The following is a 16,802-nucleotide window of genomic DNA, read 5'->3' as shown; positions in this document are numbered from 1 at the left end:
TTTGTATCAGAAGAGGGCTTTTTTTCCATTCCAGTGTCATGCTACTGAGTTTTCTGAAAGCAATTGGAGCCCAATCTGTCTTCAAACAGGACATATCTCCTGCTGTGCTTCTGCCCTCACCCACCCAACCTCAGGGAGCTGTAGCAGCAAGGCCAGAGTGGTTTCAGCTTTCCAGAAACAAAGCAGGAACAGAGATAAAAGCTCCACGGACTGAGATACCATTGGAAACTTTCTGCATCCCTGGGCTTGCTCACCCAGAGTAAAACTTTAAAAGTTTCACAACATTCAACAGAAGAAAAAAAGAAACCCTGTGCAGCTATTGAGGATTGTATTTCTTAGACTCCTTTGAAGAAGAAAATAAATGGGAGAAAGATGCAATTAAATTTTTCAGGGCCCAATTCTATTTTCCACATCCTTTGCATCAATACAACCTCCTTGGCCTCTAATGCCCTCATGTTAGCAAGATGGGAATCAAGGCTTCTAAAGGCCTGGAATGTTTTCTTTATGTGGACTACAGTTTTCATTATGAGAACTGGCAAAATCTCACTGCTACCAGAAACCCCTGACTGGATTCTGCTTCAATATTGTTCTGCTCCAAATTCCCCATTCAGCGTTGCTCTCCCCGCAGTGCCCCTGCTGTGGGGACAGTCGCAGCAGGACCATGGATGTATCTCAGTTCTGTTGCAGTAGGGCTGCTTCACTTCAGCTCCCTGGACCAGTGGGTTGGGGTTTCTCATCTACTCACACAAAGCAAGGCCTCCAACTCCACCTGTGACACAGGTGACCAACCCCACGGGCTCGGGGTGCTGCCACCTCGTCCGCTTGTGTCTGTGTGCAAACGCGCATACATTTCATACAGCAATCTGAAACTCAGGCAGAAAAGACACAGGAGCCTGGCTGAGACCCATACAACTGTTATATTGGCGTCAGTCTAAAGAAAGCAATGATACATTGCTTTGGAAATTATCAAGAAATGTAAAAAATGTATTTGCCCTTTTTTTTTTTTTTTGTGTTGTTGTTGTCATCGTAGTCACTGGGGCAGGGTTGTGAGTCAGAAAACAAAGCAGAAATAGATGCGGTTCTGTACATGGCGCCTCTCTGGCTGTCCCTCCGTGCTGGGGTGGGGTGGGCAGGGCAAGAAAACAGGCGGGACCCCTGCAGTAGCAGCAGCATCTACACACCATCATCGTCCACATGTCCAGCTGAAGAGGCAGATGATGCACAAAAGGTCTGTGGACAACGAAACTCCAGCTCTGGATCATGAGTTCCACTTGCTTTCCCATCATGTCAGCCACACAGAAATAGGGAAGAAAAAAAGAAATGCACCCGATGTGGCTGACCCAGTACTGTCTGGACTAATGAGCAGGAGTGATACAGGGAGGAGGTTTGTTGTTTTATAAGAAATGTCTTTAGTCTGCAGTGTCCTCTCGCGAGTCAGAGATGCTCAGAGGCAAACAGCAGATCAGTTTCCCCATTCTTTCCTTCCACGCCACTTCTCAGCCATCGGTTCCTTCAGAGCTTCCATCCACAGCACAGGGATTGTACCCACCATCCACTCCCAGACACAGGGAAACACTCCAGGAGCTGAACCTGCCCCTCCTTCCCACTGTCCCCCAGACTCTGCCTTGCTCACAGGAGGCAGCAGCTCTTTGCTCAGGCCTGTCACAATGTGCACATTTGGAAGTACCTCAAATGAAAAAAATTAGAAAAAAAAGCCACCCTCCCCAGAAAGAGAAGTTTGCACAGCTGGCACCAGCAATTACTAAATTTAACACCTACCCTCAAACTGCAGAAGTCATTTGCATTCTCTGCTAGCCATACATTTCCCACTCTGCAGCCCCTACAGGGTGTTCCAGGAGAGAGCAGGGTTTTCCTGGCCATAGGCTCTGACCCCGGAGGGAGCAACATCTTTCACTGCCTGGGGCATAGTCTTTCCTGTCATTGTCCTTCCCATCAAGAAAAATTCTAAAAGATGGGCTGTCAAGCATCCAAAATGTTCCTTGTCACCACTAATTTAGGTAAGCACTGCTCTTCAGGAGTGAAGAACCCCTGTCTTCCATTGGGAGGGTCAGTGAAAGAAAATAAGTTAGGGAGCCCTTACACTGCATTTTCAGGAACAGCCAGGCACGGGCATTCTTCCCTTTCAAGTCCCTTTGGAGCACATCAGCAGCAGCAGCAAACTCACAGGGAGACACATCTGTGCCCATCTCTGTACAGCACCAGGGATGAAAGGATGAGACTGACCCACACCAGCTGGTCACTTTCTCCAGGGAAGCCTTGAATTATGATTTTGATGACAGATGCTTGTACAAATGGATTCATATTTCTCTAATATTTGGTTTTTCCAAGGTATCTTGAGCTGATACTGGCCAGTTCAAACAGTACAGACGAAAATACCCTTTTTGCTATTTCTCCTTTATGCCCCAGAGAATTGAGAAGAAAAACAAGAGCGTCACAAAAATAATGTAATCAATGTATGCAGTGAAGGGTGTTCTTGGACATCTGCAGAAGCTCAAGATTTGAATCAAAGTTTAGCTCTGAGTCAGATCATACCTCAGAACTGATCTGCAAGTTTGTGAATCATCCTGAGGAGGGAAAAAAACCCAGCAGTAGTCTAGACAAAAAACAGTTGCATAAAATCTAACAATACCTGCCTGTTTTTTCAGCCTCTCTCAGGGTTAGGGCTGTCAGTGTGAGAGTTTCACACCTACCAGTCAGGAGTTGTGGCTGGGACATGCTGTGCTGCCAGATGTTTTGTGACTTAATACCCTCCATTAAAGTCTGTGAAGAGGATTGAGACCATGCATAGGAACACCAAAAAGTCACTTGGCACCTGCATCTTGACCACCCTGCAGCAATTCTCCTAATAAAGATCCACAGCTCTCTCCCTCTCCCTCTGCTTTCAGCCTAGACCAGGGTTAGGTAACTTTACGTTGCCAACTGTCCTGATTCTTGCATTTCTTATCCCAGGATCCTGCTAAAACTGATCAGGATTCAGCTATTTAATAAAATAATTTTGAAGCCAGATTTTTTCTGCCCCGCTCCTTAAATTGCTGGTGTCAGCTGAACGTGTAGGATGGATCTGCCAAATGGACTTTGGGGGTCTTGTCACCCTTGAGTGGGACGAGACCTTTAGAGGAACTGAGCAAAAGGAAAGAAAACAAAGCCTGAATAAAATGTCCCAGTCTTGGGAAGAAAGATTCTCTACCGATAAAGTCATCGTGCACGTTAAAAGGGAGTGAGGAAGAAGGAAAATGAACACAAGATATGCAAAATCAGTAACGTTCAACCTGTCAGTGGATTGCAGAATAGTTACTTACACCAGGTACACTTTGTTCATCGTACAAATTAAAAAAGGAAAAAAAAAAAAAAGTAGTACCCTTTCCCCAACCACACGTAAAAAAGCACTTAAAAGTTCAAAGGTAAAGCTTGGCACATTCCAAATACGAAATGACTCACTTGACATGCAGCAAAATATACAAGAAGTGATTATTTTTTTTCTTTTTTTTTTAAACAAACTTAATTCAATTCATTATCTTTGCTTGGCACAATTGCAATTCATTTTAAAAAAATATTTGAAAAATACTGAAACTGACCTGAATTCAAGTATAACGGTTTCTTCAACAGAAACATTATCAATGCAATAAAACATCACACGGAATATATCGAAGCGTAACGTCTTCTGGTTTGTTTTTCTTTTTTTTGTTTCCCCCCCCACCCCCGTAAATTTTTTCTTTTTCTATACAGTTTTAATGCCGACACAACTTACAATTTTATTTTTAAAATTAATATTATTGCATTGTTTTTGCATATCTTGTGGAACAGAAAATGCAAAGTTACTGATTCCCTTTTCGAAAGCAGAGACAGTGGTTTGTTTTTGCATTCGAATGGCCCCAGATACAGATCTCCTGCAGCTCAAACCAGGACGTGGAGAACTGCTCGTACACACACGCACACTCACACATGCACTCACGCTCGCTCCCACTGCTCCCACACTCACAGATACACTTAGCACTAAAAAGAACCCAAATCAATCACTCAAATGTGCAAGACTATATCAAGTGCATTGCCTACTATCTTTAAATTATAAAACAACAACAACAAAAGGTTTCAGTTGCTAGTAAATAAAATTACAAATCCTCGGTGTACATAATGGTTGGCAAAACTCATCTATCATTATACTTCTACCAAATTCCAATGGAGAAACCACCCCTACCCCAGTTTAAATAATAATACAACATGATCAAACCAATTTAACATCTGCAAAGGTGAAAATAAACCAAAACAAAAAAGGTAGGTGATTACAAAACGCTGTAAACACTCCCTTCTCCCTCAAAATAATAATAATAATAATAAAATAGTCAAAATAAAAACTGCAACATGCTTTCAAGAAAATACCAAACTGCGAAACAAGAAGAACTCTGCACAGGCCTGGCGGCCTCTCAGCCCCGCCGCCATGCCTGCTCTCCCATTGGCTGGCACAGTTGGCACGCTAGCTCTGATTGGCCAGCAGAAAACCGCCTAAACTCGGATTGGCTGGCGAGTGACCGCCCGAGCTCTGATTGGCCGGCAGGGGCCGCTGCCGGAGTCTCGGCAGGGCTGGGCCGCGCCTCGGGCTTCTCCTGCTTCCTCCTCCCCGTGGCCGTGTGGGAATCCACAGCAGAAGTCTTCCTCTCCTTCCGAATCAAAGGGCCTTGGCTTTATGGAGACGGTGAGGCTCATACAGAACATGTGCAAAATGATTTTTACAAGCAAGGTTGAAAGACACCCGTTTGGCGCAGGGTCCTTTTGGCTAGGGCGATCCACAGGAAGCTGAGGTTCCCCTTCGTGCTCCGGAGGCAGCTGTCGTTCCTTGTGCAGGGACTGAAAAAAAGAGGGAGCTGGCTCTCCTCCTCTTCTTCTCCTCCTCCTCCTCACTCTTCCCTCATGGACACGTGCTGGGGTTAAATCCGCTCCTGAAAAGCTTTCTTACACCACCCAACTCTGCGACTCGTCCCAACAGAAATGAATGAAGAACGCTGTTCCGGTTACTCCAGGTCACGAGAACAGTGAGGCACTTCTGAAACAAACCCATTAGGAACATTGAAACAAATAAAAAACCAGCATCGCTTCCAGCCCTGGCAACTACAGGCTGCTGATATAAATCCTGCTGTCCTTGAGCTCCTCCTGACTTATCCTACAATCCGGGTTCTGCACCTCTTCCTCTTCCTCTCCTGCACTGTCCTGCCCTGGGTCCCTGCAGTTAGCAAAAGGCAAGAGGTTGCCATTGGGGCTCTGCTTGCTGTTACCATTGAGAATGTTGTCTGCTGCATTTTCCATCTCTTCTATCGTCATGTCGCAGGCGTCTGCGAGCTCCTGGGTTGTGACCTCAATGAACTTTGGATCTTGAGCAAACTGCATCAGTCCTTCCGAAATCAAGACCTTCAAAAGCAGGTGGGGAACCAGAACACAAAGACACGTGTTAGTACCCTGCAGCGCCACCACCACCACACCTCCAACGCAACCCTCTTCACTGCCGTGTTTCCTCCTCCCATTCATGCTTCTAAACCTGGGAGAAGGGCTCTCCTACTCCTGCTGCCCTGCTCTTCCAGGGCCACGTTCCCAGCTGGCCGTGCCCCAGCACCCTCGGTGCCCGTGCGCTCTTACCGCTTCCACCAGGCTGCTGGCGCTGCCGTGGAACTGCCGGCTGCTCCCCGCGCTGGGGCTGGGCACGGTCAGGGACACGGGCCGGGCTCTCCTGGGGCTGCCGCCGCTCTCGGGGTACCGGGAGCCGCAGTGCACGGACGGCAAGCTGCTGTTGAGCTTCTCCGAGGAGTCCGCCCCGTCGAGGCGCAGCGTGGGGATGCTCTGTTGTGGCCAGCCCCGGTTGCAGGGTGTGGCCGGGGGTGTCGCGCACAGCCGAGAGAACGCGGTGGGGGAATGGCTTCGCTGCAGCAGGGGACTCAGGCCGGCCACTGCCAGCGCCTGCGGACACACAGGGACAGCGTGAGCGAGGGATTGCGGCGCTGGAACAAGGATACAGTGGATATTTTCACCCCCGACGAGGGGGAGAGAATGATGCATTTGACTCCATCTCCACTAATTAATTACTTTATTATACTGTGTTATCCTGTATTGCATTGCACTCTATTACATTACATCTAAACTGAATCTGCCAAGCACTCAACTCTGCACACACTGCCCTCATCTCGTGACTGTCACCCAACCGTCCTGACACATACACACACTTGGCCCTGACAGGCCACGGAAACAAAACCCCATCACTCTGGGTAAACAATCTCCATATTGCATTCTACTTTGGCACAACACAGGCACAGCAAATGATAAGAATAGTTTTTCCTTTCTCAGAGGTTCAGATTTTCTCTGTGAAGAGAAATGTGGCTACACAAGGAGGTGCTGGAGAAACCATCCGAGAAAGGCCTGGAGAGTCTCGAGGCTTGTGAACACAGCTGCCAGCTCCTTCAAGGGTTTGGATGTGTGCTGCAAACTCATTGTGCAAGCTTTCCTTTACATGGTGTGCCCTGTGCTAGTGCCAAGGACTGGATTGGAAATTTTCAGAACCGCAGTTCTTTAGCCTGGGAACCATGGCACTGCCTGGAGGATGCAGCCCCATTCCCATGGCACTGCCAGGAGGATGCAGCCCCATTCCCATGGCACTGCCAGGAGGATGCAGCCCCATTCCCACGGCACTGCCTGGAGGATGCAGCCCCATTCCCACGGCACTGCCAGGAGGATGCAGCCCCATTCCCATGGCACTGCCAGGAGGATGCAGCCCCATTCCCACGGCACTGCCTGGAGGATGCAGCCCCATTCCCATGGCACTGCCAGGAGGATGCAGCCCCATTCCCCATGGTTCTGTCAGAAACACCACCTCTTGTCCAGTGGGGGAGACAGCAAATCATTTTCCCACCACTGACACCACACACAGCACAGGATTTTACTGCCAGTTGCTGTTTTTAGTGTCTACTGAAGAGATACCGGATATGAATTTTAGAGTGTGTGCAGTTGGCAATAACTTGAAATCCACCACTGGATTTTAAGGCATCTGCTGTTGGTGGGAGGATCAATATCTGATGATTATACTTTCAGCCATCCAGTCCTTCCTGTAATCATACACACAACCTCTGAGTCATTCAGCCTCCTCTTAAAATGAATTCCTCTTGGTGCACAGGGCTGATCTGATGCCTTATTGATGGTGTCTGCTTCCTTGTTCTGTAAGCAAGACTGTCAGAGTCATGAACTCATCTCACAGAGCTCATGGCTGAGCAATGAAATAAAAGCATGGAAACTACAAAAGGGTGTGACTGTGTTGTGTTCAGGCTGGGGCAAGGCTCTGTGTTCAGTCTAAGCTAACTGGGCAGAAAGGCACTGGAAAGCCTCCCTGCTCTTCATGCCTGCCTGAAAACACTGCCTCAAAGACATGACTTACACAAGACTTAAACTTGCCCTTTGGTGATGCTCCTTCCCTCCACTGACCACAGTAGGGCTGAACTGACTAATTTAAATTAGACAGCTCACTTAAAGCTATCTAATGTTCAGTGAAGCTCAGTCCATCTGCCACTGAAATCCCTGGGAACTGATAATTATTTTGTGCTGGTGACTTCAGTGTCAGGAAAAAAAAAAATCATTCTGAAAAAAAGAATTAATTCTTAGTCACCTGCAAGTTCACTGATGTTTTCTCAGTAATTAGATGTCAGACTCCTATCAAATTTCAGTGAGCTAGAAAGCCCTTAAAACTTCTGAATAAGTCATACCCTGCTGGCTATGATGGCCTCAGCACATCCCTTAAACTGCCAGGACTTCAAGGAGAGACCTGGATCTGTCAGACAGGACAACAGAACCAATTTTCCAGCTTGTTGGCAGAAACTTACACAAAATGTTTTATCAGGAAGCTGAAGGAAGCTGTGTGGGATTACTTTGAGTTTCAGCTGAACACATTTACATATCATGATGTACAGGTATTCCCTGAGAACACCTCTTCAAGCCTTTACAGCAACCTTTCCATTCTGTGGGATTATTTTAGGCCCTGTTGTTGGTTAACATTTTATAAACAGGATCATTGCTGAGTGTTGTCAGCTGGCAGCCAGATGCCTCTTTCAGGGTAGCCCTTCAGCCTGGCTGAGTGACACCTGTGTGGGCAGAGCCCCATCCCTCCAGGTTTTGGGCTGCATGGTGGGATGGGGAAGGGTGAAGAGGTTTGGGGGGAGGTGATTCTGCCAGCTGTGTGTGTTGGGAAGGCTGAGAGGCTGTGTTCTCTGTGTTCCCTCTGCCTGGCCTGCCATGGGAAGGCAGGAAGTCTCAGGAGGGCTGTTGATGCTGTGGTGAGTGTGGGAATCTGTTTCCTGACCAACCCTCCCTGCTCCAGCTCGTTTTCTGGTTGTCCCTGCCAAAGCTGTAACTCTCTGCAGACCACTGCTTTTGGAGCTCAAGAATTAAAGGATAACTCTCTGAAAGTGGAGGTGAGGAAAGCCAGGGAGCCTCAAGCCCACCCCTCTCTCACTCCTCTGACTTCTCACTCCTCCTGTTCTTGCTGTGTGGCATTTTCTGCCCTTGTGGCAGCCTCAAGAAGCAGCAGGGCCATTCTACCCTGCCTGGGGGGACTGCACAGAGCAGGATGCCCCACCTGCAAGGCTGGCACTGCCATCTGCACCTGTTTCTTTTATGGGTGACAAAAAGAGGCATCATCAAACCAGAAGACACAGCTCTCCTTTGGAGCCTGACAGCTGCCTGATCACCCAGGTAGTGTTTAGGCAGCATTTGCCAGGCTGCTGAACAGAGTTACAAAGGGCTTGAGAAGCTGATTGATGACATGTAATCAGTTTGTGTTTTAAAATGGATAATTACACTTACTGGTTACCTTTAATTAATATTAGACTGTTCATACTTTATTCATGTGCATACTGCAATCAAAGCCAGGGTAATTGCACTGCAGCATGCAATTTGGGTAGTTATTTTTATCTTTTTGCTAGAATTGTATTCATTCATGAGCATCATACAAGGATAACTGTGGCTGACTCCAATGCACATATTCCTGTAGCATTCTGGGAATGATAAAAATCCTGATTGCTAAAACCTCTGCCTTTGGTGTGGGTGAGAATCTATCCCAAATGGTTTTTAATCAGTGGGTTGGGATGCTCTGGGGGGCACTGCAGATGGCAGGGGCTGTGTCTAATTATTAACACTCACCTGATGATGGACCAGATGCAAAGGCAGGACTGTCTTCTGTGAGACATCCACACCCTGGTTTTTCTGTCTTTTCAAACACTCTAAGTGAAAAGATGCTCTTCGACCTGAAACAGCAACACACACAGGGTGTCCATCACTCATTGCACATTACAGGAAATCTGTTTTCAGTTTCTTTTAGTGCAGTCCCACTGGACACACAGCAAACACATACTTCAGGCTCTTCCCCTCAACACTGAGCCCTTTCCAAAGCAAATGTATTTACAGAAAGCACTCAGGCATCACAAAACAATCAACTCCACCTTCCAAGCAAGCTGCAAGGGAGGATTGCTGCGAGGTGGGATTGCTGCAAGGTAGATTCCGAACACTTTTTTTTCTGAACACTTTTCTCCTTTAAAACACATGCAGCTGATCTCCCTCCCAAGCAGTGCAGTGCTCTCAGACCTGTGTGGCTGAGGCAGAGCCCTCAGCAGGATGTGAAGCTGAGCCTCTGGTGCTGGGCAGGCAGGGACATTGTGCTGCTCAGGTGACACTGGCACCCTGCTTGCATGTGATCTGTGTCCTTTGGCTGCCAGACACACCACACTTTGTCAGACTGTGTCTATAGCAAGGTTGAGTGCAACTGAATCCATCAGTGGGGAATTTGCTGGTGAATGCAAGGTGACTTAGACAGAAATGAAGCTTTTTTGGAATTTGGAAGGAAGGGAAGAGAGAAAAAAACAGTTTAGAGGGAGCTGCTGAAACAGTCACAGTTATTCACTCACTATAAAAACTTTACTTATATATAATATAATTAAAGTTTTATATATTTTTTATATATTTAATATAATTAAACTTTACTTCTCTAAATATGAGAAAGGTACTCCCAATGAGGAATTTAAAACTAATGAAAAGTATGTTTAAGATCAAGTGCTTTACTACTGAAAAATGGCAAATAAATCCAGTATTGAAGATTCAATACATGGCACATTAAAATAGTTTGTAGTCTTCTTCATTTTGTTGGCATTTTTCTAAAGAAGGAAAGAAAATTAGAATTCTGAAAATAGTAAGTATCTATAATATTGGATTGCTGAGAAAAAGCCCTCTCAGGGTTGGAGAAAATATGTTATAACCCAGAGAATGAATGTTACAATGCAGGTTAAAAGTATTTCCTCTTTCTTGAGAAAAAAACCCCAACTATATGTATTATATATATATTATGAATTATATATATATATTATATAATATATATGATTCAGTATTATATATATAATGAATGTATTTTATATATATATATTCACAGGAATGCTGTTAGTGAAGCATTGTATCAAGGGCTGACTGCCTTACAGATAGATATAGAAGTTGTAATTTTCTAATATTTTAAGATTTGAAATAAAGGAAATGTTGCTAGAACAGTGAAGCATCCTGAGGGATTTCAGTGAAGACTCAGTAGTCTCACTTTAAACATGACACTACCTAGTCTGTCACTGTTATTCTGTAAAAATGTATTTTATACACACCATTCTTTTTAGTTTCTCCCTTCAATGCCCTTTTTCACCACACCAATACTCAGAAAAAGGCTGAAAAATGCTATACCCAAGAGTTCATTTTGTCACAGACTCTTGATACCTTCATAAAACCTTGTGATTCATGGGTTTCATCTCCCAGTGAAGCACTTGAAAATCTCCAGGTACAATTAGAGCAGAAGGCAAATGCATGTTGTATTAACTTAATCTGACATTCAGTGTGCTCCTGGCAGCAGCCAAAGGAGACAATCTCTCATTTCTCCTTGCTGAATACACACAGAGCAGAACGCTGTAGGCTCAAGGCTCACCTGTTCAGTGACTCCCTGGTGATTGTTTGGAGAGCCTACAGCTCTCAAATAAACTGTCCTAATTCACAGGCAGGTTGATCAAACAGATCCCAGGGACTGTCCAAACAGCCACAGGTTCATCTGTGAAGCCGGCAGAGCCATGTGCCTGACCAGCATTGTCTGCACGCCCTGGGATTCTGCTCTCATGGGCTGCAAACAGCAACACCTGTGCCCACCCAGGCTGGGACTCCTTCAGGGACATGTGGGAACTCCATCAAGGTGGAGGAACCCAGCCCAGCCCTGCAGGGAGCTTACCTAGAGCTGAGGAGCACAGAAACCCCTTCTTGGGAGAGGGCCGGGTGTCCTCTCCTTTGCTGTGCTCTGGTGGAGTGAGTTGTCTGTTTTCATCATCTTGGTATGCAAGCCTGGGGAGGAGAGTAGGGGGATTTAGAAAAGGAATGATGATATTGGGCAGAAAAAGCCCCTTTTCCAGCAAGAAAGTCAAGGAGGTCATGCTAGCAAAGGGATGCAAGAGCAAGCTGGCTTCAAACTATTACTGGTCCAGGAGAAGTAACAAGAGACCACGAGACAGAGAACTCTAAAAATGAGCTCTGGGAACATCAGGAGGGAGAATTGAATGTGGGGGGCAGCCCTGCAGATATCTCATACAGAGAAAGAAAATCCTAGGTGAAAAAAAACCTTAATGCTACTTCAAGGGCTGAACTGGAATTATGTTCTCATATTTGAGTTCTCTAAAATTTTCTGACCTTCTTCCATAAATAGAAATTTCTGTAGAAAAATGTCACCTCTTCCCACCTCTCCCCCTTAATTAAAGAACCACCCAAACACCTTGACTAAAGCTGCAAAGCTCACATTTCGGTAGAGAGCAGACTTGGTTCACTACAGTACTCAATGTCTTCATTCAAATTTTCATCATAAGTCTCATCCTGAGACACTTCCTCTTGGCAAACAATTGCCAGCTGGCTGTCTCTGGAACTGGAGCTAATGAGCAAAAAAGACAAGTCAAGATATGGAGATGGTAAAGACAACCTGTTACAAAGACAAGAATGACAGGCTCCATCTGTCCCAGTTTATTATAATGCTGAAGAGCCTTCATAGGAAAATCAATGACTGAACAGAGCTGCAGAGTTCACAAATACAAGGCAACAATCTTTGTCTGTGTCCTCTTTCTTAAACTGTAAATGCATTTTGTCCTTTGTGACTACCTGCACTCTGTGAATGTGCACATCACACTGATCATTTCCAGTGCTACACCTCACTGAACTCACAGTAAAATCTGGGATGGGCTCTCTTTTGCCTTGTTGGAAAAGCCTTGGTTATGGATTTCAGAGAAGCCTCCTGGACACTCACAGTAACCTTCTCATCTCTATCATGTGTGGCCTTTGCTTCCCAAATCCCTCAGTCTGCACCAGCTCTGCCCTCTGCCTCCTGGTCATGTTCTCATCCTTGCTGGCTTTTCCACCTTTTGTCCCTTTTTTAACTGCAGAGTGCTTCTACTGAATTCAGCAGGATCTGTCCAAAGCCTCAGGTGTGCCAGCCCTTAATTCCCTGCTTGCCTCCTCTCTGTCCCCCTGTTTCACATTTTGGCACATATATTTCACTTCATTTGGACTTTGCTTTTTCTGAGGAGTAAAATAAAATCTGGAGGTAGCTTGAATCTTTGAGGTATGGGCATGGAGGTAGTGGAAATTATTTCAGTTTCTTACTACCATTTGCAGAATAGAGCAGGGTGGCATTTTTTTTTTTTTTTTTTTCATCTTTTAGGTTCTGGAGGGGCAGCATTATCTTGTCATGTGGTTAAAGCAAAAACCACTGGGAGAAATGTGGGTATGCATTGTGTGAAAAAGCCTGTAGGACAGTGCTGCAGGGACCCTCCTCTGAAATGGGAGGCAAGTAAAACTGCTGAGGTGCAGAGTGGAACACAATCAGTACCTGGCATCTCCTCCTGTTCAACTGTCTGTGTTTAGCCAAAACCATACAGAATTTTGCATGTACATGCCAGGGTGTACTTCACTATGCTGTGATCAGAGAATGTGTAGATGTTTGAGCCCAGCTAGAATCTCTGAAAACCCCCAAATCTAGAAAATAGCCAGAACATTGACTTGCCCCAAGTGGGGAGTATTTTCTGGAGCTGTCATGGTGCTCAGTATCTCTATTCCAGCCCTACTGACACCAAAAAGGAGAGGTCACATTCAGCATTAGTGGGAATTTGGAGTTTGAACAGATGAAGACAGTGGGTCTTACAGCCAGGCAGCATGGGAGGGGTAAGGAGAACACGTACCGTGCCAGTGTCTCGTAGTAATGTGTCCTAATGCAGGGAACGTGCCCAGGGGAGCAAGGAGAGAAAAGAACACCCTGTTAGCAGTGTCACACCAGCACGAGTTCAGCAGGGAGGAGGGCAGAGGGAACTCCCCGTGGCCTCCCTCAGGAAGGCATGAAATGCAAAAACCACAGGACTCTTCACTTGGGCAATTCTGCACCCACTGAAGCTCCTCTGCCTCATTGTCCTATTCTGTCCTTTCTGGGAGCAGCATTTGGCCACCTTTTCACACTGTTCACTCTCTGCACTGAAAAAAAATTCCATCTCCTTCCTGCTGTTTCTGAAAGTATTAAAAGAAATCCCCCACTGAGAAAAATTATATTCCTTTTGTGTTAGTCATCTGTGTGTAGAGAGCCTGAAAAGTCTCCAGAGAAGGGGATTTTCTTCACTTTTTTCCTGAAAACCTTGCCTCCCTCTTCCCAGAATGTCTTTGGTGACCTCTGTAAGGTGACCTGCTAAATGAAAACCCATTGACTTCAACAAAGCTCCCCATTGGGCTATTAGGACATGAAGAGCAGTCTCCTACCAGTTGATAAAACACCTCCCTGTGGTGAAGGAGGGATAAATAAGGTTCCCTTTGGATCTTACAAAGGTTTCTTCCTGATAAATCCCAAATAAATAGAGTGTGTTGGTCAGTAAGAGTGCTGGTGCTTTGCAGTGGCCAATTGGTGCACATCTGTGGGCTTTGGCACATGTGGAGAACCACAGGGCTCAATCCAGGCTGCAGGCTGGGCAATGTCTGGGAGTGACTCTGGCTCAGCAGCAGTGCTCTGGTGTTTGCATGCACCTTCCAACACCTGCTCCCCTGGCTCCCTCTCTGCTCACTCACCTTTTGGAGGGGAGCTTCCAGGGAGCCTCCTGCACACATATGGTGGGTGACAGGGGCGTCCCATGGCCTTCCACCGTGCTGACAGTGCTGGGGAAGCTGGGTGGGCTGGGGAAGCGACACAGGGCGGTGTTGTTGGCGTTGTTGATGTTGGCATTGGAGCCTGAGGATGAGTAGCTGCTGGGAGTGAAGGTGGAGTCCACCAGCTTCTCGTGAGATGGAGACTCGGTGTCGCCGTGGTTGTTGCCAGACTTGTTGATGTGCAAAGGTCTCTGGGTAGTGAATGTCTGGGGGAACCCACTCCTGCCATCACTTTGGTAGTAGCTCACATGGTTTCCAAACAAGCCTCCAGCTCTCTGCCAGAGAAACAAAAAGGATTTTTCCTTTGTGAATGAGATGTGCAAGGACCCCGGTGTTTCCCTGCTTAGACTGTTCTTGAGGGAAAAAAAGGAGGACCAAAGTGAGCATGATGGCACTGGTGCTCTCTCTTCCAGAAAGCAGTGTGAGGACTTCTCTGTCACAGAGACCAGCTACACACAGGCTGGGATTTCAGAGGGCTGGCAGGTGTGTGCCTCCACACCTCCCACCAGTTCTGGGAGTCCAGGACAGGGTATGGATGCAAGAACCTCTCTGGTTTTCCCAGTGCAGTTACAAAGGAACATTTAGGTATGAGGGGGAATTTGAGAAGAGCACCAGAAACTATTAAGTACCCGGAGGAAGAAAGGAAGAGAAATTTAATGAGCCAGTTATGTACTGTTAGGTGGGTAATGAAAGGGACTGACAGCATCTTTCTGTAAAGAAAGAAGGACAATGCCAAAGGAGAGGAAAAGTTACCAAAGAAAACAGTTGTAAGAAACAGGAATGAAATAAGAAAGAAATGTTTTAGCTAAGTTGCTCAGAAAATTTCCTTCTTCTGTAGGAGCTCTGTTGTGTCTTTGTGTACTTTTTGGAAGGATGCTACCAGTGCCACTGAAAGGAGTGAACAAAACACTAAAGTGTGCCTGGCTGCTGCACTGATCTGTTCTTTAATTTAGGTTTCCTGAGAGAATCTTCCAGTGAGAAGCTTCCCTTGAGAGAAAGAGAGAAGGAATTGGGATAAAACTGTTCAAAGACCCTAGGACCTTTCACTTAGGACCTAGGTCCACCACTCTTTTCTAGTAAGATCTACCAAACAAGGAGGGCCCAGCTGAGTTGCAGAATGAACAAAAGAGAATGTTGTTGCATTGTGATTTCAGGGTTTACCCCAGAACCTCAGGTCTCTCCCTGAAGATTCCCTCCCAGGTGTGTCAATCACCTCTCCTTTCCCCTCCGTGACCCCTGCCCAGCACTGTCTGTCAGTCCTGAATTCCAGAAGGGCATCGAGTGATTGGCAGATTCAAAGGATGCCCTCTACCCCTGGGCAGGGGTGGGGGGGGATTGGGCCATCCAGGTGTCCTTTGTCCCTTGAGACCTCCTCTTCTGTACCTGGTTGGTGGTTTCCTATCCCTTCCCTTCCCCTCTCCCTGGGATTAAAAGGAACAGCAACCACACGGTTGGGAGTTCTGTTGGAGCTGTTGCTGGATTCAGAGGCCTGTGGGCCAGAATAAAGCTCTGGATCCAAACCAACTCCTTTCCTTCACCATTGCCTTAAAGCTTCTTTGCCAGAGGTAAAACCTGAGGAGCAGACCCTCCATGAGAGGAAGCTCCATCCCACCACCACCAGAGTTCCTGTATGCCTGGACTTGCCTCCAAAGCACTCTGAGCTCAGCCTCAGCTCTCAGACTGGTTCAGAACCTACCCGGAAGATGTCATCTTCAGAGGCAGCAGAAACAGCTTCCTTCATGGCCTTGTCCAGCTCCTCCTCAGCGGTCAGGTCTCCAGAAATGGCTCGTCGGATCTCGGGCCCGATGTCGTGCAGCGTGCGCAGCCCAGCCTGCAAGACAGCAAACTGTAGAGCTTCATATCTCCGAGTGGGCACAGGAGGGACAGCAGCACTGCCATTCCTTCCTCAACACTGTGGGGCCCTTCAGTCAGCACAGCACCCCCAGCTCCTGGAGAAACACCAGCAAACCCTGTTCTTGCATCTCCACCTCAGGGAGGGAGAAACTCTTGGCAATACAAACCAAGGAATGTTTGTTGCTCGTCCTTGGCTTCATCACAGCAGGACATAGACATAAATCCACAGGCCTGACTAAGCAGGTCTGCGTGCTTTCAGCTCTGGGTTCTCAGATCCACAACCAGAAGCTCTAGACCAGCCACAGTTCCAGCTGAACCATGTGCAGCACTTTGGTGCTTCAGAAAATCTCTTCTTTTTAATCAGCAGCTTAAGTATGGATTTAACAACAAAGCTTCTGGCATTTGGACCTGCTAAGTCCTCAAACCCCTCACTGACTGGAGTCTGTTCCAAAGAGTCCATCCAGGGTGGTAATCTGTGAGTGTGCTGAGGCCTTGTTCTGTGTTTGTGCCCACATCACAGCACTTTGCAGCTTTCTGAAACTCCACAGCCACCCTTTTTTCTCAAAGTATCCTCGAGGGACACAAATAGCACTGCTTATACATTCAACAGGGTTTTCTCTTTCTGTCACACAGCCTGGTATTCTGCTGAGTGAACATGTGCCACAGTGGGGAACAAATCCCAGTCCTTACAGTCCTTACTGTCCATTGGATGGCCTTGGCATCCA

The 16,802-nt window shown here is 46.7% G+C and overlaps 1 protein-coding gene across 1 annotated transcript in view; it reads right to left on the bottom strand.

Moving 5' to 3' along the window:
- Positions 1-898: 898 nt before the first annotated feature.
- The window catches only part of CACNA1C (calcium voltage-gated channel subunit alpha1 C), a 409,783-nt gene continuing 393,879 nt past the window's right edge, over positions 899-16,802 (bottom strand). Inside the window, exons 42-48 of the mRNA XM_059471692.1 lie at positions 15,920-16,054; positions 14,146-14,498; positions 11,849-11,977; positions 11,291-11,400; positions 9,187-9,290; positions 5,647-5,964; positions 899-5,421 (exon numbers count right to left, since the gene is read on the bottom strand). Of these exons, the coding sequence (XP_059327675.1) occupies positions 5,125-5,421; positions 5,647-5,964; positions 9,187-9,290; positions 11,291-11,400; positions 11,849-11,977; positions 14,146-14,498; positions 15,920-16,054 (1,446 nt within the window). The 3' untranslated portion in view covers positions 899-5,124. The remainder of the gene's footprint in view (positions 5,422-5,646; positions 5,965-9,186; positions 9,291-11,290; positions 11,401-11,848; positions 11,978-14,145; positions 14,499-15,919; positions 16,055-16,802) is intronic.

This window comes from Ammospiza nelsoni, chromosome 5 (genome assembly GCF_027579445.1).
Source record: "Ammospiza nelsoni isolate bAmmNel1 chromosome 5, bAmmNel1.pri, whole genome shotgun sequence".
Classification (NCBI taxonomy): domain Eukaryota; kingdom Metazoa; phylum Chordata; class Aves; order Passeriformes; family Passerellidae; genus Ammospiza; species Ammospiza nelsoni.
Note: the sequence above shows the minus strand (reverse complement) of the source record. Positions and strands in the feature narration are given on the sequence as shown.